Source organism: Eptesicus fuscus, chromosome 3 (genome assembly GCF_027574615.1).
Source record: "Eptesicus fuscus isolate TK198812 chromosome 3, DD_ASM_mEF_20220401, whole genome shotgun sequence".
Taxonomy (NCBI): domain Eukaryota; kingdom Metazoa; phylum Chordata; class Mammalia; order Chiroptera; family Vespertilionidae; genus Eptesicus; species Eptesicus fuscus.
Window position 1 is genome coordinate 35,375,136 of NC_072475.1, and position 25,111 is coordinate 35,400,246.

The following is a 25,111-nucleotide window of genomic DNA, read 5'->3' on the forward strand; positions in this document are numbered from 1 at the left end:
AATATATTTTTATTGATTTCAGAGAGGAAGTGAGAGGGAGAGAAAGATAGATGCATCAATGGTGAGAGAGAATCATTGATCAACTGTCTCCTGCATATCCCCCACTAGAGTTCAAGCCTGCAACCCGGGGGCATGTGCCCTGACCAAAAATCAAACCGTGACACTCAACAACTGAGCCATACTGGCTTGGTCAATTGCATCTTTCTATAGATGCATGTGACATTGTATCAGGGACAGGATTATTGAGGAGATGGATCAATTTGGATCTTTATCTGAGTTACAAAGAGTGCATAAGGTGAAGAGAGAACTACTTATCTGCTGAAATAAAAGTTAGTGTCAATCAGTCTTTATTGAGCATACACAACATTCAAGGTATGCTATAATTGCTGCAACCTACAAGTTAGAGTGCTGGAATGTAAGATCAAAATCTTTTCTGTATGTACACTTTTCATCAAGGCATATAATCTTCCTGATTTTCATCTCATAGCCAATGGATTCCTATAGTTAATTAATGTGTCTTAAAATATAACTTAATAAAAATTGCACATGTGTTTGATATTATTCAGAGCCTCTTAATAATGTAAGAAAATGTAATTATTCTCTAAGCTTTTCTTCAATAAACAAGTTTTTAAGGAAGAACAACACCCTCTGTCTATAATTTAATCTTAGTGTTCTGTAAAGTCCTGCTTTTAGTATCAGATCTCAGAAGTGAATTGTTTGTCAAATTTCTTTTAAGCTAAAGGTGAAAAATTAATGAGCCATTTCAGATATTTCAAAATGAATGCAAGTCTGTTAGTTATGCAGCACAACAAATCAAGATTTGTCTATGTTCAAGTATGGTCTAAGGTTCACTGATATTTAACTTTTGAATGCATTATTTCTTATGTTTAATGAAGCATTTTAGAGGGAAAAAAGAATGCAGCTATTGATTTTTCCTAACAGATAAATATATCTCAAAGATGGTTTTAGTAATCGAAATATGTTTTTACCCACAAAACATAATTTCAGAGCAAGGGTAATCAGTGAGAGTTGCTGGAGACACCTGGGTTTTGAAAACCTATGTAATATGTCTGCTGTGGGAGAGCAATTAGCTGGGAAGAAAGCATCCACATATAGCAAGCATGAGCTTAATAAAATTATAATTTATTCTTTGGTTGTACCTGTGATCCATTTTCTAGGCATTCAGTAAAATAAAGGCATTGAAACTACCTTTCAAAGTATTATTGATTCCTTCTTTTGTTTTCCCAGTAATTATTGAGCTCCTCTTATGTTCCTCACAATCTGCTTGGATTTGAGTATCATACAATGAGGAAGAAGACTTGGCTCTTTGCCTTCAATAAATTTAGCCTTTAGAAGGAAAACCAAAGTGTTTATTATGAAGTGTTATTGTTAATTAGAAATGGTGAGCACTACAAAAAAGGTACAGCTATATCACATAAACAGGAGGGTGTCAGAGAAAGCTTATAGAAAGTGACTTGAAGTTAGAGTCTGACATGTGTGATGCAGGAGAAAAGAAAGTGAAATGAATGGATGGGGTTACGCAAGAAATGGAAGATGTAAATCACAGAATATGTAGGGGGACAGCTAGTTTTAGGATAAGATGCATGAAGAGGAATAATGGGAAATAATGTTGGAAATATAGGTCGGAGATTGTGAAGGGCCTTGAGTGGCAAGGTAGAGTTCTGTATTTGAACTGGGGAGAGGTAACATCATGCAGCTTTTCAAGAAGTTTCATTTTGTGTTGGTAATGTGTCAGCACCTAACATCCATAAAAACTTCAAAATAACAGATTGTTCATTTCTCATAAATACTACAGTAGTCACCCCATTCCCAGGGTCAATGTTCTAAGCTCCCTAGTGGATTCCCCAAAATGCAGATACTACCAAAACCTATATATGACTGTGTTTTTTCCTATAGATACATGCCTGTGATAAAGTTTAATTTATAACTTCAGAATAGTAAGATATTAATAACAATAACAATTATGTAATAGAACCATTATAACAATATACTGTAAGAAAAGTTGTGTGAACGTGGTCTTTCTGTGATGTCTGAGATAGCTGGGAGGTTACTAAAAGGCGGGTAGCATACAAGTGTGGAGATGATGGACAAAGTGATGATTTACTTCTCAGGCCAAATGGAGCAGGTTGGAGAGAGATTTCATTATGCTACTCAGAATGATGCTCAATTTAAAAATTATACATTTTTTATTTCTGGAATTTTCTTTTTAAAAAACGTTATTGATTTCAGAGAGGAAGGGAGAGGGAACGAGAGAGAAAATCATTGGGATCAGAGACTGCAACCCTGGCATGTTCCCTGACCGGGAATTCAACTGTGACCTCCTTGTTCACAGGTTGATGCTTAACTACCAAGCCACGCCAGCCAGGCATGGATTTTTCCATTTAATATTTTCAGACCTCAGTTAACTGTGGGGAACTGAAACCCTGAAAAGTAAAACTGCAGATAAGGAGGGACTACAGTATTTCATTGTCTGGTGTACACTAAAAGTTTCAAAGGCAATGGCCGAGGGAAAAAAATACATGCTGGGCGAAGCAGAGGAGGTGGCTATACAAAGGCTTTCCGCTCTGTGCACACTGTTGATGCCTTGAGATTTTTATCACTGTGACTCCAGGTAGGGCCTAGAGCGGCAGACACAGGGCTGCTCATTTGTGGCTGAGAGCAATATCCTTGTGGTCTGAAAATCCCCTTTAGTTTATCTCAGCAAGCTATATTGCTACCAGCATCTTCTATGTGAACCAGGACCTGGCTCATGGCCATGCAACCTGTACAGTCTCCAGGACCCCGACTTAGAAGGACCCACACCTAATTTAATGCTCTGCTATTGCCGTATTGAAACTCTTCATACTTTTTGAACAAGTACATGGTTAGGAATCAGGGAGCTGCACTCTGATCAAAATGCACTGCCACACATCCATATAAAAGGGGTTACTGAATTATGAGAGCAGCAGAGCGCTTATATAACAAAACCGATTCGAAGCTTGAATCTTCATTATTTTTCTTCTTCAAAGCCATGGCTTCTATGGTTGCCACAGGGCTGAGCTAAATATCATTTCTTAGCCTTGTGGTTTTGCAGTTGATAAATTAAGGAAAAACTTCTGTAACATATTTTCTCATTTATAATCTGCCTCCTGGAGCCTAGATACCAGTATGGTTGAGTTCTGCACCCCCTGCAGTCCTTTCAAATTAAATTCTGAGAAAAACTTTAGCAATTATTTTCCCTAATAAAAGTTCTGAAAAATGGAGCTCTCTGTTTGCAAACATTATTGGCTGCCTGGTAAAGTCATTCTGGTGTGTGTGTGTGTGTGTGTGTGTGTGTGTGTGTGTGTGTGTTTTCTGAGTCAAGGTACTATATAAACTGAATAAGGTATCTTTTAGTTCTATCCTTATGCACAGTTTAGTTTATTCTCTCCATTCTCTTTACCCTGAGTAATCGTGTATTTTTCCCTTATTATGTTACCATGGCTGTTTTTCCTTTTTTATTTGTGTTTAATTTTTATTTTCTCAAACTTAGAGATGAATATAGTAAAATATTCCCGCAGAGCTTAATTCATAAAAATATGTCACCTTCTCCCATACTTCATTGTGTCCTTTCCTATCTCCCAAAGGTAAACACTCAATTGCTTTCAACATTTTTAGTTAATTTTTTTTTTATATTTGCCTCTCTGTCTCAAGACCATTTTAAAGAGTTGAATTCATGGTTCAATTTTATCTATTATATTGACTTACCACTATGGAAGGCAAATATTTTAATTTTCTTTCACAAGTACCCTCACCCTTGACTTTTTTCATCTGTTTTTCCTATAGAATATTGCTTTTGTGTTACAAGGTCATAATTTATATTATTATGACTATGTCAATATTATTCACATCGTATGATGATTATATTTCTTTCTTGGAAATCTTTTTACTCCCTTTACAGCTAATAGTTGCCTCATTTCATAGACTTTTAATTTTTCTTTGTATTTAGAATCTCTTCACATGCTAACTCTGATCTTACTGTATGTGTTCTCCCAATGCAGTAACACATACCTAGTATTTCCATTATTTTTATCTTCCTGGTGACCACCCTCCTGAGCCTCTGAACTCCTACTCCTCTCCTCACTAGGTCTGCTGCCCGTGTGCCATTTTAGCAATGTCCTTGGAGGAGAGTGCCCTTAAGAGTGGCAGAACTAATTAAGTTGGATTGAAGTTCTTTGTATGGGTGGGATTTATTGGCAGACGGGTTTTAACATAGGGTGTCTTGGGTGAGTGGTTTTATTGGTAGACTTCAGATTTTAAGTATTTTTATATATTCTCTGTTGACCTAGTCATATTTACTAGAAGTGAATTTTCTGTTTCCTAACTGGAAGGAAGGGTTCTGGGTGTTAAGAGAGTAAAACAGCTGCAGAGCCTCAGCAATAGTAACCTCATCGCATTAAAGTATTCAACTCTCCGTTCTCTATATCTGGTGTCTCTCTGCTTGGCATCCTGCCTCAGTTTTCTGCTGGAGTGAAGGAGGGAGGAACAGGCACTGTTCACATCCACAGGGTGACTGAGGGGGCAGGAGGAGAGACCCCCACCCCACAATCAGAATTCCATCAAGTCCTCCTTTGCCCCTACTTCACTAGGTAGCAGTATCGTCAATCCCCACACCTTTCTGGGTTCTGTGGTACAAACTGAATTGTTATTCAGCATCCCCCCGCTGCTGGCTTAGGTTTTGGTATCCTTGGTCTGTTACCAACTATTCATGTGCTTTACAGCTTGTAGAATCTTATTGTTATTGTCTTTTTTATTCTCTTGGACTGTGTGGATTAGTGCTTTTTAAATTCCTTTATTGTTGTTTTTCCAAATGGAAGTAAGTGTGTGTGTGTGTGTGTGTGTGTGTGTGTGTGTGTGTGTGTGTGTGTGTGTGTGTACAATCTTCTATCATTTACTAACATGCATAATAGTAGTATTCGGACTGAATTTTTATTAAGTACTTTAAATCATTTTTAATTAGTAGAGTGTAACTAAGGAATAAACAAATGAACAAAATAAACTTGCCACTCATAGTTTAAATACTACAGAAAACTTGTTCTTCCAGTGTTTTTTTCCCCTGATTTTTTATTTATTTTTTAACCTTTAGACATAGGTCCTCCTTTTTGCCCCATTAACTTCTTCCAGCACTTTCCCGCCCACCCAAGGCCCTCGCCACCCCATTGTCTGTGTCCATGGGTTATGCATATATACATATAGTTCATTGGTTGATCTCTTCCCATTTATCTTAACAAAGGACTCTGTACCTTTCTCTTTTGAACACAGTTGGAAGCTTTAGACAAAACCGATGGAACCTCACCTCTCTACTAGTGCAGCCCATTTCAGCGGCACTCGTGGCAAAACTGATCTCTTCGTCCAAAGATGGAACCAAAAACGGTGTCTGTCGCCCTCTAGAACTTCCACCTACTGGTAATGTATTTAATGCCTGTCTGTGTGTCTTACATTTTTTATAAGGATAGTGATCATTTTTAATCTCTTAAATTGACATGATTAGGATTGTGCTTTAAAAAAAACACATTTATTTTTTTATGAGGTGCAGACTTTATCTTCTCTGGCTCTTTAAGGGATATTTTTGGAAGGTGATTTTGATAAAGACTGAGAGTTGACCAAACTCAGAGACTGAAAAAAAAAAAAAAAAAAAAAAAAAAGAGGGAACACATTTTGGACTGCAATAAAGAAAAGCAGCTTTGCACATAAAGCATTTTGTAAGTTTCATGAAAATCTGCTTAACGTAGCTTCCCGGTTTCAGCTTCAGCAGGCTTGTTGCCTGCCAAGATTCAGAGGATAGCAGTCAGCTATCTGGGGTATGAAGTCCTTTAGTAGAAAGCATTAAAGCCTAATTCCTGCAATTGACTAAAAAATCCCTCTGTCTTTACACATCATTGCCCGAGAGATGCTTCTTGTACTGCAGTGCAGTTTGTCAGGCCTTGTTGGACCACATAGGATAAAACTGAAGAAATTAAACTACCTGTAGTGGGGAAAGCGCTGCTGCCTCTTGTCTCTGCCTCCAGCCTCAGCATTAGAATTCTAGAGAGGAGATTCTCTTTACATATTGTTAAATTTGTATCTAGTCGCTGTGAAATTCAACTTCTGGGGCTCTGTTTTTGTGTCCAGACCTGGGGGCTTGACTACCCTTGTTTTATTTCATCTGTTTATCTCTTGGCAACAGAAGCATTAAAAAGATGTTTTGAAGAAGCCTAAAAAAAATCTGAATACATTCAGAATTGCCCTCTGGTAGAGATACAGCTTTTCAAAGGCCTATAGATTGAGAGCCTCCTAAACTGATTCTTGATTGAGCAAAGTGGGAAATATAGACAACAATGATAACAATGATAAGCCTATGTCCTCAAAGTGGAATGAAGAAGCCCTTCAGGAGTTTTTGTGTGTGTGTCTGTTTTCTGTCTTCTATTCTGAGCCCACAAATTCATTATGGACTCAATTTGTTAAAATATATAAACAACAATCTACACTAATAAAAGAGAAATATGCAAATTGACTGTATCTTTGCGACGCAACCAGCCAATCAGGAGTGAGTATGCAAATTAACCCAACAAAGGTGCCGGGTTAATTTGCATACACAGGCGCTGTGTGGCCAGGGGTAGGATGCTTGTGTTGTCACCATGGCAACAATGCAGGCATTCCGCACCGCCCCAGCTGCTCTGGGCCTCTGGGCAGTGTGGGAAGGCGGAAAGGTGGCTCTGGCTGGAGCAAAGGTGGTGCCGGCAGCCAGGGGAAGGAAGGCCCATTCTTGCATGAATCTTCATGCATCGGGCCTCTAGTGTAATAATAGTTTAGTTGGAAGGAAAGCACTGGGCTTCATAAAAGACTAGATTGAAGCCCAGATTTAATTAATTGATTAAGTCAACAAATATTCAGACCCCCTATATGTTCCTGCCATGCTCTGTCTTCGGTAAAGTGATATCCCCCTTGCCAGTACCCTGCACCACCTCTCTGCCAAGAGCCTCTGTGTCTGCACCTACAGAAGGATATCTAAGGTTCTAGTTTCTCAAGTGGTTCTGAGAATTAAATCATGACGGACATTTGAGTACTTCTGTATACTGTAAAATGTTATGTTAGCAGCTGTCTTCCTCATCAAATAACCGTATCAATGTGCTCCACAATATGGCAAATGTCTGCATAATGATGGCATAGCTAAGCAAAATAGCAATCTCCAGTTTTATCTCTGCAATAATTTAGCCACATATATGAAGCTTAGAAGACATAGTGAGATATATACTGAAACCTGCTTATAACTCTAGTGTTAAAGAAGCAGCAAGATAGGCCTGCTTTAGAGCTACTAGTATAACTTGTTTGGGTCATTGAGAAGTTTACCAGTTAAAGCCCGTGGCTGAAACCACTACACAATCCTTCTTTATTAAGGTAGAGAACAGTTTACTATAGCCAGTTAATAAAGGAAGGAAAACACATCCTCTTCAGATCCTTCTCAGAAGGAAAAGCAAAATCTCCAAAGAGCAAAAATCAGAATACTTTATTAGCATATTCTTTTTTTAAAACAACCTGTCATTACCTAGGAAACAGCAAGCATATTTACAATTATCTATTTATCCTCTGGACCTGTTAGGCCAAATATTGATTGTCTTGACATTTTATTTCAGCCACAGTAGTACATAATGCCCCCCTTCACAGTGCCATTTTAGGTTGTAAGCAATAATGAAAATTAAATTATAGGAGCATTTTATAAATCTCTTTTGAATCAGAATGCAGATTCTCTGTAACTAGAAATATTAAGGGCACCTGGGCTTAAGTAGTCTACCGATTAACTTGACATTTCATTCCTTGACATTTTATAGATCCCAACCAGGCATCTGTGACCCTTCTGACTTTCAGAGATTTCTGTCTACACTACATAAGCTTTTCTTTCTTTGTTGTTGTTTTCTTTTAAGGTTTTTAAATTGACTTTTAGAGAGAGAAGAAGAGAGAGGGAAGAAATACTGATGTGAGAGAGAAACATAGATGTGAGAGTTAAACATCCATCGGCTGCCTCCTGCATACCCCTTACGGGGGATCTAGCCAAAACTTGGGCATGTGCCCCAACTGGGAAAATATTTTATAAATCACTTTTGGTGACTATAATAAGGACTGTTTCTAAGTTGCATAAAATGTAATGTCATCAGTGATGATGTGATAAGTTTTACATAAGTAAATTTGGGTCATTTCTCCTCATAAGGATGTACATGTAATGTATATACATATATACCTACATATATGCCTACATATATATGTAGTTACTATTTTCCTATTCAAAATTATATATATATATATATATATAACTGAAAATTACATTTATTAGAATATAATGTCTACAGATAATATTATTTATAATTTTTGTATATTTCAAAGATTTATATTTCTAACTTCTGAAAAGCTACTTGAATATACATATTATCATTTCTTGAGCAGAGATTTTAAAGTATGTATTGAAAATATTATCGACAAATTGTTGCTATACTAAAATTTATTGGCAAGTAGTACATTTTAGCTTTTCAGGAAATATCCATTATTTATATTTATATTTATATTAAATGTTAGTACAGTTGAATCCAGCATTGTTGTTATTTTTTGTTTGTTTGTTTTTTGGTTACATATGAGACCAATCGACCTGTCCAGAGTAGCTCAAAAAGAGAAGTCCTCAGGAGACATTAAAAAAAAAATAAGCTAAAAAATAGAAAGCTTGTTTTAGAGAAGGGTGGGCTTTAATATGTTTCAGCCATCAACATGTAAGAAAATATCCAGAACATGGTATAAAAATTTAATTTGTTCAGACAGCTTGCATATAGCATGCATTTAGATAAGGTGACCATTCTTTATATAAACAATTTCAGTGAATGAGGGGTGTTGTGACAAATACAAGCTAGGTGTTAGGAGTCACTGGACTGTGCGATGGTGACACCCCAATTGTATGGCTCTTCAAGCAGTCAGCTGCACAGTGAACCTAGGAGTCTGAGCTGGAAACTGATAACAGAGTGTTCGTGGAACTAAAGATCAGCCTTCATGAGCTGCCAGCCTGAAGTCCTTGGACAAAAGCTAAAAAAAGCTTCAGAAATCACTTTGAAGGACTATTCATCAAGGCTCTTAAACAGAGTGAGCATAGGTGGGGAACCTATTGTCCAAAGTCAACAGAAAGTACAGTCAATTCTCTGTATCCTGGGGAGTGCAGGCTGGGTTTACTGAGGGGACATAGAGCTGTCACTCACCCAGAACTTTTCAAGCTTCCAGCTTCCTGTCTCGACAGTTTTGATTTTAGGAAATGATTCAGCTTTGATTCAGTCTAGAGTTTTGTTTGTGTGTTTGCTAAAAGACCTAAAGACAACCTGAGATGTATACTCTGAAGAAAAATTATTTTAACAAGAGTTATCCAATTTTCAATGTTTCTCAGCAATTTTTACAGGTTCTTACATTCTTCTCTCATTATTTCTCAAACACCTGTCACTCCTTTCAAATTATAGTAGCTCCGAATAAACTTTATAGTATATAAATGTGACAAAAATCCCTTAGAGTACAACCCTATCTTTATATTTTGATGGTCCCTTTTTTTTCACAATGGGTTAGCATTGTCATTTACTAACCTAGAAACTGCCAGAGATTCCTCAATGACTTTCTGGTTCTATATTCTGCTCTTCCCTCCAGGTGTCCAATTTTTCTCACTATTATTCTATTCAGTATTATCGAGATAGGTCTTGCACGTTTGTGTTTCCACTTAACAAAACCCAAGTATTCCCTAAAGCTCAGTGCAAATGCTATCCTCTCCACAGAAAAGCCCTTCAGTGTTCTGTTGGGACAACCTCTCCCGACTCTGTCTACCATGCTTTAGGCACTTACGTGCTCCTTGGCATTGTGGTCTGATTCTGAGGTAGAGTACAAGCAACTTAGATTTTCATTAGAATGAATTGTTTCCACTTTATTTTTATTTTATTTCAATTATTTGATATCTTCTTTTTGACCCAGGAGAAAATAAATACGTACTGTGTGGTTGTCAGGTGTAGCATTCTATATGTATTCATTTAGACTAAATTCCTAAATCCAGTCGTTCAGATATTCTATATTGTATTATTAATTTTAAAATCTCTTACTGTGAGTATAGATTTTACCGTGTAGTTCTGCCAATTTTTGATATATTTATATTTTAGGTCATTCTTTGATATTTGTAAATTTAAATACTGTATATTGTATCTACCTGGCTGATTGCAATACTTATCAAATGAAATGATCTTTTTTTTTAGATCGTAAGGCTTGTCTTAAATTTGATTTGTCTGATTTAACTTAACTACACTTACTTTTTTGATTAGTAACTTTATGCTGTATCTTTTAAACTTTTAACCTGTCTGTATCTTTACCTGTTAACATGAGTTATGAATAACTATCAATTTGTATTTAAAATACAATCTGATCATCTCTTAACTGGAACATCAAGTCCTACATTTAATGTGATTACTGATGCATTTATGCTCATACTTTTGATCTAAATTTCTTCAGGGGTTTTGTGCCCTTATCCTATCTGGCCTCTTTCTCAGATTTTCCCAAGCTAGATTCCTCCACTTTATGGTCATTTTGGCTTCTACTACACAAGCCTCCACAGAGGAATTTCCCCCTCACTGGACCCCTACCCCCCCACCCCCACCTCCTGCCCATTAATCTGCAGGAACAGTCAGGTTGTTCCCTGGGGAGACTGGAAAGCCAGACTTTCCTGCCTATTGGGCTGTCTGGAGTGACTGTGAAACTGACCCTTCCTAGTTAATCGGGCTTAATGTCTGATTACATTTGATTCCTTCCTTTGTTAATAACTAACTAGTTGCCTATGCTAACATTCCCCCCTCAAGAATCCTGGGCCCTTGCATTTTACAAGGAGAGATGAATGGAGAGCTCATTTTCTGTAGCTTCTTCCAGCTGTCAAGAGAGGTGTAGTCCTGCCTATCCATGGGCCCAGAGGTGCTTGCTATCTGCCAAAAAGAAGAAAGAAGTCTAAAGAGGAGGGGGGGCATATTCATGGGAAAAAAGGGTTTTGTAAGTTCCAGGTCAATCTATTACTCTCCTTGGAAGACAGCATGCACACTGTCTAGAAGAGGATGGCACTGTTGGACATCTTCGAGGTGACAGATTCGACGAGAAGGTTGAAAAAGCATGGTCCCAAATGAAGAGAATTATAGCAACTAAAGGTCTGATGAGAAGTAAGAACCAGATGATAGAGAGAGGGACTGACTTTATAGTGTCCAAGATTCAATTGGAGAGGGGGCTTCCCTGGACAAAGGTGCGTCACACCTATCGGAAGCCTTCTTGTTTTCCATACTCAATTCAAATTGGGCCAAGGGGAACGGCCTAAGACCCCCTTCCTGCAGCAGGTTGCGTCTGTCTGAAAGGCAAAGCAGCTTTTGGTAGCAGAATTTTGGTCCCTTCAGCCCCACCTTTCAAATAGCAAAGTTTTGCATTCCAGAAGCGAAGCCCATACACCACTTCACACTTCACCTGCTCAGCCACCTTGTTTCACCCGATGACAAGTCAGTTCAGCTAAGCTGCTGAGTGTCATTTCAGGAGGCAGCAATGTAGGCTGGGCTTCCAAAGTGAAGTTTATATTGTGTAAACAAGTAATCAGGTATTTAAGAAGGTTTATGCCTATGAAAACAAAAGGGAAAAAAAACAAAAGTTAATGATCAGAGCAAATTATAAACCAGTTTTGGAGGTTGTAATGTTACAGAATTTACCAGGCGACTGAAAAATATGAGTACAGGAGTACAGGAAAAAAAATGTTTATTTTCAGATGTTTCTCATGTACTAGTATAGGACTCAGGGGAGGCTGTTTCCAAATCCTGAGCAAGCCAATGTGGAGGAAGCTTTCCCTTTATACCCTCTGGTTTCTTTGTCCCCCAAATATGGATCATACTTCCGGACCTTCCACGGGCTTTGCAAAAAGCCCCATGTGTTGGGGTGGGGGCTGTGAGACCACATCTAAAGGCCTGGCCTGACACCAGTGCTGATAACTCCATCTGGTGGTTGTGTATTGTTTATGGTTTACGGCCTCTTTAAAATGGGAGTAGTACTTAGGTAAATAGGTCTTGCAGGACCAGATAATTAAAGAAGGGGCAGTGACTAGACTATAGGCTAACAAGAATGTGCATTAGGTTACTGGCACAGATTCAGATTGCTAGCCTCATCCCCCCCCCCAAAAAAAAAATAACACCAAAAGTCTCATTTTCTCCATTAATAAGGTGAAAACGTGTTTAGATGTAAGGCTCAAAAGTTTATTTTGCTGGGGTGAAAAGAAAGCAAGCATTGCCAACCTGAAATATCATTCTTGTCCTTAGTTTGAATATCTCTAGTGATATCATCAGGTAAATTCTGTATGGCATACACAGGGTTAAGAAAAAGTTTTAGTTCTCAGTAACTCAAAATCAAAGAAGGAATAAAAATGAAACATTAGTTTGGATGCTTGAAGAATACTAGAGGAATTCAGGATCCAGTTCAATTTCTAGTTGAAAGACAAAAATTCGAAGACAATTAACTGAACTTGAGTCTAGTATCCACAACTGGGCATTGTGATTTAAACACAATTTCTCCCCTTAAAATTACCCTCTTTTTATTAAAGAGCTAAATTAAGATCAATTTATGTACTGCACTAAGTCCAGTTTCAATTCAGTCAGATTATTTGCAGAAACACAACAAGAATAGCAATTGATTATATCGGTTCTTTTCATTCTGTTTTGCTGGGCTCTCATAAGTAATCTCCAGATTGAGTTTTAATTACCCTCTCAGGAAGTGACTATGAAGTTTCCCCTTCCTATTTACTCCAGCTTACTATCTGATTCCCTTTGTTCCCATCCTACATTAACTATGCTAACATTACCACCTCTCTCTACTCATTCCATTTATTGGTATATTTATTTTCATATTCTATTTTCCATACCTATTATTTATTTTCTCTTTTTAAAAATGTCATCTGGTTATTTGTTTATTGCTAATACATTTCCTTCCCATGTTGAGTTTAATTACAATGCTTATTTTTAAATGAACATACTGTGTGTGTGTCAATGTCTTTACTTTGGGTAGTTTATGTGTTCTTTGTACTAATTTTCTTTCATGTGGGTTGTGGACGTCAGGTAAGTTGGCATTTTGGTGGGAGATCATGTTTCCCTGGACATATCAGCTACACCTCCTGTGGCTAATAGGGGGACAGAGTGAAGTTAGGCCCCTATTTATGTCTTCCTTGATGTGTATAGTGAGAGAGAGTCCATGTGTTCTCAGGTATTATGCAAGTATTCTGAACTACCCTCAGTTTTTGCCAGTTCACTGGGCATCCTTAATTTTCAGGGGTTCAATGTTATCTGATGAAATGACAGTCTCCTTAGGTTTTAATTTCACCAGCCTTGGGAAGGTGGAAGAGAGAAGGAAATACCCAAGAGTTCAGGTTTGCTCAAGCCTCTTTACAACAGCATTTCATCCCAGCAGATGTGAGGAGGCTTTTCTAAACCAATTTTGATTTCACTTATTACTCTTTCCCTTTAGATATTTTGCCCATAAATACGCACATTTTACCAAGTTCGATTACCATGTGTTCTTCTTTGTATATTGTTCTTGTCATTTATAACATACCATGTTCTTAAATATTATTTTACATTTTAACAGCCACACATTTTATTACACTTTTCTAAGTAATTTCCATGTTTGGGATGATTAGGTTGTTTTCTGTAATGAGTTTAATTATTCTTATAGGATAAGTTCCAAGGCACAGGATTGCTACTGTTATTTTTATAAAAAGTAATATTGCTTTGCCAATAGTTTGTTCAAATTAGCAATGCCAGTAGCAGTAGATGCATCATGAGAGTGAAAGTTTATTCAAGAATTTACATTATTAAAATTGAAAATGTGATCACGGTGCTGCTTCTATTGAAAGAAAAAGGACTCTGCAATTTTGTTTACAATTATGAATATGGAATAATAGAAAACAATACTTATTAGAAACAACATAATATATTTAGATATAAATAAAATTTGGATAAAATCTGTGTTTTGCTATGTTTTAAGTCATTATGTGGATCTGGGCTTTGCCCAGTGATACATAAGGAAGTCCTATCAGTAAGAAAGATCCCATGTAAATACAGCATCCTTCTCAGAACAACATGTTGTCTTCTCTTTCTCAAGACTTCAGAATGTAGAAGAGGGCAGGATAATATGAAATAATCCATATAAATGTTTAGGAACTCTGTATAATATGGAAGGGAAAATGTTTTCAAAACCAAATACAAAAGAGATTTTCAAATACCCAGAAGCAAAAATGAAGACAGAACAAAGAATCAAAGAAATAATCAAAAGAGCTGACCCTGTAGTTGCCTGGTGTTGGGAGGTTATAGATCCTGATTAATTAGGGTGGGGATATAGCAATCACATCGGGACAAAAAGCATGATTATGTTTCTATAAGAAAGTTGTAACTAACATTCCTATATAAAATCAAGACCATGTGGTGAAAGTGGGAAGGCTAGAAAGAAATCAACCCACTGTTGGAGAAATGCTTTCTTCTGTCTGAATTCTGGGTGAAAAAAAATTAAATCTGCATTTAGAAATCAAGCTCCTGGCTCACAATTTGTATTACCACTGTAGTATAGAAAATCCAAGCCAAGAAATTCTCATAAAAATTGTCTCTGATCCAGATATGTTCCTGGGATGCCTGGCAAAAATAAATGTAATGCTGGGAAAATATGTATCAGAGAAACACTAAGCCAAAGAAAGGCTGAGTAATTATATTAATATCAAAGGGTGGGGGAGGACTGTATAGTTTGGAATAGAGAAAATATGAAGAAAAAAATTTTATGTATTTTTATAGAAATAAGAAAACCATAGCAATTTCAAATTGTATACAAGAAACTATTCTAAAATATGTAAAAAAAATATAGTATGGCTAAGATAAATTGACAACATTACATGGGAAATTTTAACATGTATCAATAATCTAACAGGGAAAATACATAGAACAATTAATAAAGTTATAGCCACACATTTTTCAAGCTTGATCTACTGGACACATATATGGAATGCTGCAGCCATATCACAAGGAACACACATTAATGATATGGGACCATTTATAAAAATGTTTATTTTCTATTTATCAGATGTAATTGCCTGTAGAGTCACAAAACAAATTTCACCTTATAACCTAATATCAAACTATCAGTAGCATACAGACCTTGTTTTTTATACATAATTAAGTTAGACATCAATATCAAAACAATAACATACATCTTATATTTGAATATTTTAAAAATTACCTTAATACATACGTAGAAAATTTGTAGCCTTAAATGCATATGTATGTAAATATATATATATGTGTGTGTGTGTGTATATATATATATATATGTATATATATATATATATATATATATATATACACACACACACATATATATATACACATACTAGTATATACACTGAGTGGCCAGATTATTATGATCTCTGAACGCATAATAATCTGGCCACTAGTAGCCCGTTTGCACGAAGATTCGTGCACTAGACCTTCATACACCTGGCTGCCTGCACCAGTTTTCTGCCGGCACCGGGGACCCAGGCCTTGGCTGTGGCCACCGCCTTCTACCTTCTTTCAGGGTCCCGGCTTGGCCCTGGGCAGTGGCCTTGGGTTCGGCTGCACCCAGTGTCCCTGCGACCCGATCGCAGGAGCAAGCCGACCCCCCAGGTCGGCTCGCTCCTGCGATCGGAGCAGGCACCCCGCTGGCGCCCAAGGCCCGGAAAGCCTCGGGCAGCTTTCCGGGCCTTGGGCTCCGCCGCACCCCAGCTTCCCTGCGACCCGATGGCAGGAGCGAGCCGACTCCCCAGGTCGGCTCGCTCCTGTGATCAGAGCAGGCTCTTCCCTGCAATGGTTTCCTGGTTGGCGTGGTTGATGGGCGTGGCTTGGTTGGTGGGCGTGGCTTGGGCGTAGCAAAGGTGCGGTCAATTTGCATATTTGTCTATTATAAGGTAAGATATATATATATATATATATATATATATATATATATAGAGAGAGAGAGAGAGAGAGAGAGAGAGAGAGAGAGAGAGATGAAAGGTAAATGAGCTAATCATTTAACTTAAGAAGTTAAGTAAAAATAAGAGAATATATTTAAGTAAAATTTACCAAAGCCAATAAATATAAAACAAAATAGATGTGATGAAATAATAATAATGATTACTTACTAACTCCAAAATGTGTTCTTTGGGAATATTGATAAATTAATTTACTTCTAGCAAAAGTGATGAAGGAAAAAAGGCATAAGTAAGTTAATGTTAGAAATAGAAAAGAAGACAAAATAGCATTAAATGGCAGTGATTTTTTTTTTGCATAATAGAATGAACAACTGAATGCAAATAAATTTGGAATACAAAATCTTAAAATCTGAATATACTTATAATAACAATTTTAATAATATTTGTTTGCCAATATTAATGAAATGAAATAAAATTATAAAAAATATACAGCAATCCTCCTTGCCTCTTTTCACAGAAGGTAATCAGGGTCAAATAGTTTTATGCATGAATCCTAGCACTCCTTTGTAAAATGGATGATTGCTCATGCTATATAAACTTTTACAGAATCTATGAAAAGGAGCAAAGATTTCTAAATATTTGTGAGATTGTCTTAGCCAGTTTGGCTCAGTGGATAGATCCTTGGCCTGCAGACCAAAGGGTCCCGGGTTCAATTCAGGTCAAGGGTACTTACCTTGGTTGCAGTCTCTTCCCCGGCAAGGGCCCTGGTCAAGACTCATGCAGGAGACAACCAATTGATGTGTTTCTCTCACATCAATGTTTCTCTCTGTCTTTCCCTCTCTCTTCCACTTTCCCTAAAAATCAATGGGAAAATATCCTCAAGTGAGTATTAACAACAAAAATTTGTGAAATTGTATAATAAAGATATCAAAATAAGCAAAGAACAAATGAGAAGTGAAATGATCAATCAGTCACATAAATATATATGCAAATATCCAAAAATAGTAATAACAGAATATAGAATACAAATGACCAAACAGAGCTTATTCCAGGAATATATGCATTTTATTTCACAATATAAATTGAAAAATCTTACAATTATTTCAAAACATTATTCAACAACTCTTTATAAGAAAACCTCTTAGCAAAGTAAGAATAGCAATGATCTTTCTAATCTGATAAAGGAAATTTCCAGAAAAATATAGAAAACATCTTTTTTAAAATAATAAAATCTTGGAAACATTTTTAAAGTGAAAAACACAAAGCAAGGACCAAAAAATGCTATTGTCACTGCCCCATTCCACACTGCACTGGCAGTCCTAGGCAAGATGATATGAACAGTCAGTCAAAGCTAGGGAAATGTGAAAGGAATAAACAAAAGTATCCTTTTCAAAAAGTAATTGTTTACATTGAAACTAGGAAAATAAAAACCCTATAATCAAGTATTAGAATAATAGGAGATTAATAAGAAGGCTCATTGTAAAACCAAGATGCAAAATGAAATAGCATGCTTTTACACAATCAAATACATTATACAATATTTCTAGTGGCCCAGTGCACAAAATTCGTGCATGGGGGGGTTTTCCTCAGCCCAGCCTGCACCCTCTCCAATCTGGGACCCCTCAAAGGATGTCCTACTGCTGGTTTACAGGGATCGGGCCTAAACCAGCAGTCGGATATCCCTCTCACAATCCGGGACTGCTGACTCCAGCCGCTCACCTGCCTGCCTGATTGCCCCTAACCACTCTGCCTGCTGGCCTGCTCACCCCAAAGTGACCTCCCCTGCTGGTCTGCTCACCCCCACTTTCCCTCCCCACTTGCCTGCTCATCCCCAACTGCCCTCCTACTGGCCTGATCACTCCAAACTGCCCCACCCCTGCTGTCATGATTACCTCCAATTGACCCCCACCAATGGCCTGCTCACCCCCAACTGGCCCCCCTGCTAGTCTGCTTACCCCTATCGGCCCCACTCCCCACCAGCCTGATCACCCACAACTGCCGTCCCATAATGGCCTGATCACCCCCCTAGTGACGCAAGCTCCCAGCCCATCCTTTTTTTCTTCAGTGATTCCTTGAGCAGAGGCCAGGGCCAGCTGGAAGCAAGTATCTGGGATTTATCTATCTTCTATAATTGAAACTTTGTAGCCTTGAGCAGAGGCCAGGGCCAGCCAGGGTGGGTGGGAAGCTTGGTTTCCTCCATCGTCGGGGGCAACCCAAGCCTCCTGCTCACTCCAGCTCTGTGGCCGCTGTCATTTTTGTTGGGATTTATTTATCTCCTATAATTGAAACTTTGTAGCCTTGAATGGAGGGCCAGCCAGGGTGGGCGGGAAGCTTGGCTTCCTCCATCCCCATGACAACCCAAGCCTCTTGCTTGCTACAGCTCCATGGCTGCCGCCATCTTGGTTAGGTTAATTTGCATACTCACTCCTAATTGTCTGGTGGGCATGGCTTGTGGACATAGCAGAGATATGGTCAATTTGCATGTTTCTCTTTTATTAGTGTAGATAAGTTATTAACAGAGAAACTAAAAATAAACGTAATAACAGTTGTATAAAACTTTTATGAAGATAAAAACCAAACCTTATTAATTGCAACTGAAATAAATTGAGAGACATAACATGTTAATTGCTGGAAGACTCAGTATAATTTTCTCAAATGGGTATATTACTTTAATGCAATCCTAATAAAATTCTGAAATGTCTTTTCATGATACATGCCAAACTAATATATAAGTTCATATGAAAATAATGGTCCATAAGAATCCCCAAAATTGAGTAATAATAATTACATGAGTATAAAGATGATGGTTAAAGAAGACCCATCATTTCATTCATTATAAAGTTATATTAATTTAAAAAGGATGGCACTGGTTAAAATAAATGTAATAGCAAGGCTATAAACAAATCTATATATGAATTAGATCTCATTATATGACAGCAGCTTAATTAATACTTCAGTAAAATAAGTGAGAATAGTTGGCTATCCATAGAGTAGAGGTAAAGTTGAGTTTCTACTTCATAACAGATTCTGTCTGGATTAAACACACAAATTTGAAAATTCATCTTTAAAATATTTGAGGAACATTTTCCTGACATCAGAATAAGAAAGTTTCCTGCATAACATGAAACAAATCAAACAACCCCCCCAGTACTCAGTATTGACAAATTTGAATATATTAATATTTTAAAATATGATAATTAGCAAGAAAATGAAAATCACAGGTTGAAAAATATTAGTAAAACATATAATGAACAAGTCAATAATATTCCAATTAAAAACTGTAAAAAATAACTAAATGATAAACAAGTTAAGGAAAAATGGCTGAAGAATAAACTGGAATTATGAATATACATACAAAAAATTGCTGAACCTCACTAATAATCAAGGCAATGCAAAATAAGAGAATAATGAAATTTTTGTACACATCAAAATGTCAAAATTTAAAAGTCTGTGGAGCAATTTCTACATAGCTAATAAAGTTGAAGTTACCCACACTATATAATAATTCAGAAATTCTACTTCTAGTTATCTATTTGAGAATGTGTGGCACACATGTAATAAAATGTAAAAATATTCTTTGCCACAATGTAATGCTGAAAATTTGTAAATGACCTCACTAATCCTCAGTAATAGAATTGTAGAATAAACTGCGTTAATTCTACAACCAAATACTTCTTAGCAGTTAGAATTAATGCTATAGATCTCCATTTACTTTTATGAAAAAACTAGCGTTCCCGTTGCAGGAAAAATCCTGCAATAGGATTTCCTGCTGCACTCTACCCCGCCTCCACTCTGCCCTTGTCACCCACCCCGCCTTCTCCGCCAGCCTGCCTGCTTTCCCCTTCTCCCTGGCCCTGACTTCGCTCCTCCCTTCTCCTCCCCACCCCGCCCCGCTCCCGGCTTGCTTGCTTCTTCGAAGCTTTACTCCCTTCTGCAGCTCTTGGCTTCTTTCGACGCTGTCTTGACATGCAAATTAGCCGCCATCTTTGTTGGGCAATTTGCATAATCTCCCTGATTGGTTGATGGGCGTGGCTTGGCTGGTGGGCGTGGCTTAGGTGTAGCGAAGGTGCGGTCAATTTGCATAATTGTCTATTATTAGATTAGATACTAGTAGCCCTGCGCACGAATCCGTGTGCCCGTAGGTCCCTGTACCCCTCCTGTAGCTCCACCCTCCCCCATAGCTTGATGCCCTGCCCCCCTCCTGTAGCTCTCTGCCTCCTGCTTGCTTGCTGCCCTGTCCCTCCTGTAGTTCTCTGCAGCCAGCTTGTAGTTCACTGCCCCACCCTCCTGCAGATCTGTGATCAGGTCATTAAGCTGTTGGTCATTACACTTCAGGGAGTAATGGATAATTAGCATATTCCTCTCTTATTATATAGGATAATGCTAAGTGAAAAAAAAACCCCACATAATTTGTATAAAATGGAATATCCTTTAAAATAATTGAATCTTTATGTCTGTTTTTGCCTATGCCTATATATACCTACATCTGCTTATAAATCTATCCACCTATCTATATCTATATAACAAAAAACTGGAAATGATTAACAACCTTAAAGAACTAAATCTATAAGACTGTAGTTATTTGTCCATTGGGAAAGGATATGATGAAGGAACTATAGTAAAATAAAATGTTAAAAGTTGATGTGGATCGTCATTATATATTATATTATTTATATTCATTTATATATGATACATTTCTCATAATAAAAAACTGGAGTCTTACAGTGAGATGCTTTATTTTTCAGATAAAAATGTTGTTTATATGAAGACCTGGGTTTGAGTCCCAGTTTTGCTCTTATGTGCTTCATTCAGTAAATGAGGATAATAGAAGATATTTAACTTGTTGATTTCAAAAATTATTGAGATCCAATGAAAATTAGTGTATATGGTGAAAGTGGCTATTATAAATTTTGAAGCACTCTTTAATATAAGGAAAATTTGCAAGCAGTATATTGCACATTTATATTAATTGTACATGCACATTTGTATGTATTGTAAGGTTTTCTTGCTGCTGAATTACCCAAAAAAATCATATTCAGTCTTAAAACAGACAAAATTCTTCATCCATATCTAACTAAAGAATAAGCTGGAAATATTTTTTAAAATATATTGTATTGATTTCTTTTACAGAGAGGAAGGGAGAGGGGCAGAGAGTTAGAAACATCATTGAAAGATTGATCAGCTGCCTCCTGCACACCCCCAACTGGGGATATGCCTGCAACCAAAGTACATGCCCTTGACCAGAATCAAACCTGGGACCCTTCAGTCCACAGGCCGATGCTCTATCCACTGAGCCAAGCTGGTCAGGGCTAAGCTGGAAATATTTTTAACAAACTATATGGTAATGATTCTTTTATCAAATGTTCAATTACCTGGACTATTTGGAACAGACTTAGAAAAGGGAATTAAACCCATATTAAAAACAAACATATGAGTACAACTATATGACATTTTTGAAAAGTCAAAAATTTGGAGACATTTAAAAGATCAGTGGTTGCCAGGAGTTCAGGAGGGAGGGAGGAGGGTAAAGATGAATAGGTAAAGTACATTTTGGGCAATGAAACCATTCTGTATGATGTATATGATTACTATTCTGTAATGTTGGATGCATGTCATTATGCATTTGTCAAAACCCATAGAAGTACACAAAACGAAGTGTGGTCTTCAGTAAAAACATATTAATATTGCCTTATCAAGGCAATAAATGTATCACACTAATGAAAGATGTTCATAATTTGGGGGAAAGGGAAAGGATATTTAGAACTGTACTTTCTGTTAAGTTTTCTGTAGATCTGAAGCTATTCTAAACAACTAAGCTGTATTAATGTAAAGCAAACAAAGATGCATAGCATTCAAATTAAAACCTCAGGCTCTAAGCAGATTTCCTTTCTTCATGCATGGGGCCCTCAGGTATTCTCTCAGGATCTCTTTACTCTTGTTTTAGTTATAATTTTAACAGATTCAGTGTATGGATTTTCCATTTAACTTGTTAGAATGGTACGGTCAAGGAAGAAGCAACTTATTTATCCTAACAATTTTCAGCTAGCAGTCAGAAGTGCCTTTGAAAGGCCTGTCAGAACTAGAGCATGTCTATTTTGAATTAGCTGCTTGGTTATTGCCTCCCACCCCACCCCACCTCATCCCAACACTACCATCTGGCTGCCCTTGAACCTCCCCTAGAAACCCCCTGATTTACCGATTCCATCAAATACAGGATTAACACGTTAACACCTTGAGCCTTCAGAGATCACTTTAGAACTGTGACTGGAGGCCCTCCTGATGGGTGTCTTTGCCTTATTTGTTATAAAAATAAATTAATGTCAAGCATGAATAGAACTCAAAGAGACAGGGCAATTGGTGGAGATTTAGACTACAGGAGAAAGACCCACAAACACAGGTAGAAATGAGGAATCCAATATTTGAAAATATGTATAGCTAAGGTGTTAATTCTTTTAATGTGTGTAATGATTTACAGTTTTCTAAGTGATAGTGTAACAATGCATTATACAGGAACATTTAAATTATATTCCACATGTTCTTTTTCTGATGTTAGGAAAGTACCTAAAATTATTTGGAAATGTTTTATCTTGATATATATTTTTCTTTCTTTAAAAATATGAGTTTCCACCTCTCCCCAAGGTCGTCTTCTGTGTGCTCTCATGTTGAACTCCATTATATGCTCTCTGAATGTGAACGTTAGAATTGCCTATGTTTGGCTCTGTAGTTCTATGAAGCTAGCAATTGTGTATTAGTCATCATTGCATAGCAGGTACCTAAAATAGAGTCTATACAAAGTGTTGAATAAATATTTGTCAAAAAAGTGTAACTTTAGTTATCTTTAAAATTTAATTATTCAGAATTATTTTGCTGATGATATTGGGTAAATAAATTTGAATATTTTAAGAAAAGACATAAAATATAGAGAACAATCACCTTTAATTTTTTTTCAGAAAAAATAATTGTCAACATGCAAGTTCAAACAGTCACAGCATTCAAAACAATTACTAATGTTGTTGGATATTTAAAGGGCTTGACTTCTCCAGGTAAGTATGTTAAAGAATTTGTAATCTACATTTTACACAAAACATCACAAAGAATTGCTCTATAATAATTCAATAGCCTAGTTAAATATCCTATATTACATGTAACCAGAAGTTTATAGCACTCTAAGAGGGGGACAATATGAAACCTTGAAGTGGATCTTTATTTTCTTTCTTACAATATCTCTTCAAAAGTAAATCATAATAGAGAAGAAATCAAAACAAAATTAAACTGGCATGTGCCTGGTGTAGATAAGCTGTACAAGCCAATGTATTCTCTCTGTTTTTCTTTTATTCACTGTAGCAGTGTCAAAGGTATTTTTATTTTAAAAAATACTTTAAAAATAAAATGTTTAAGTTTTAATGGCATGTGGGGCTTTTTTTGTTTGTGTTTTGTTTGTTTGCTTTTTCTTCAAATCTAATCCATTTATCTATGTCCTGTCTCTGACCCTTGGTCCACTGACAATTCTGCCTACGGTTTGCATGGCTTTAGGTTTCAAAGATGCTTATGAAAATGATCACCTGGTTACATTTTAAATAATTTAACCTTTATTACAGGATGCTGATTGAATCTTGGGCTAATGTTATACAGGCCAAAAAAGTAAAAATAACTGACACATATAGTAAGAGATTAATAGCAACACTTTCAAATACATTGAGTGTTTAGATCACCTATTACTGTCTGGTGTGCTCGGTATACAGTGTAGAATGCAACCATCTTTTTAGTACACTTGTGCCACTTCTATTAATTTGTTTGGGACATTTACTCTAGTTCTCCTTGGACAAGTATTCTCTATGACTTTAGTCAACTTGACCCTATATTTGCTAACCCAGAGATTTCTGAGATCAAGTTTTATATCCCCTTAGATTCTTGCCAGCCAACTCTTACAAAATTAATGGGAGGTATATATTTCCTCTGATTTACTTATAGTATAAATGTTGAACAATTTCTGCTCAATAACACAAGATATGCATACATTTGAAAATTCTTACCACTGAATTTTAACAAATTCCCATCATAAGGCTATCTAATTGAAGCACTAGAAATACAAGGGTTGGCAAAAATTGGTTTACAGTTGTGAGTATGCAAAACAGAGGGTTAATAAAGCAATTGTAATAATCATAACCTGCATGTCTTTTTTCCATACAAACAACTGTAAACCTATTTTGCCCACCTCTGTATTTATCAATATCGCTGCATTTGCAAGTTATTATCGAAAAACCAAATTGTTCAGTATTATATTAGCTTTAGGGTAAAAACTTTCCTTATAAAGATTCAATATAGAAAAAATATTTAATCAATTTACCAGTAGTATACTTCCATGCATATAAGCAAAGCTTCTAAGATCTTCTTTAAATCTTAAACAAAACATCACACAATTTTAATGACTGAAAATTAGAAACAATCATCAGTCATTATTAAGATTTTTAGATTCTTGTTTACAATATACAATTCAAACAGAACTTTCACACATATCTGGGAAATGAGCGAATAAATTCTCAGGGTTCTAACACTTGCAGACACACTATGTATACTATTAATTAAATTTTGATGAAATGTTGGCAGATCAAAGACATTGCTGGGTCCAATATCAGTGTGGAAATCTAAAATAGCTTCACACAGTGATGTTTCCCATGTGGTAGCCTTTTGATACCATGGATCAGCTGGTGATTAATTTATTCTACATATATGTACTACTTATTATGTATCAGTCACTGTTCAAAGTGATTTACAAATAGTAGTTCACTTAAACCTCAAAACAACTGAATGATGTATGTCCTATTTTTATTCCCATTTTATAGTTGAAGAAATTAATACATAGAATGATTAAGTAAGCTTTCTATAGTCACACAACTAGTAAGTTGAATAGCCTGGCTTCAAACCGATGCAGGCAGGCCTCAGAGTCTGCACACTTAAGCATCAAGCTATAAGACATCTCCTAATGCGATGATACTCAATGAAGAAATCATGGTACACAAATGCATAGACCCACTAAGCAAATACCTTTAGCTCTGTATCAATAACAGTCACTGACACGAAAATCTGAGG

General features: G+C 36.7%; 1 protein-coding gene across 1 annotated transcript in view; it reads left to right on the forward strand.

The window, feature by feature from the left end:
* The window catches only part of NAALADL2 (N-acetylated alpha-linked acidic dipeptidase like 2), a 630,481-nt gene that overhangs the window by 306,080 nt on the left and 299,290 nt on the right, over positions 1-25,111 (forward strand). Inside the window, exons 6-7 of the mRNA XM_054713015.1 lie at positions 5,302-5,445; positions 22,972-23,064. Coding sequence (XP_054568990.1) covers positions 5,302-5,445; positions 22,972-23,064 — 237 coding nt within the window. The remainder of the gene's footprint in view (positions 1-5,301; positions 5,446-22,971; positions 23,065-25,111) is intronic.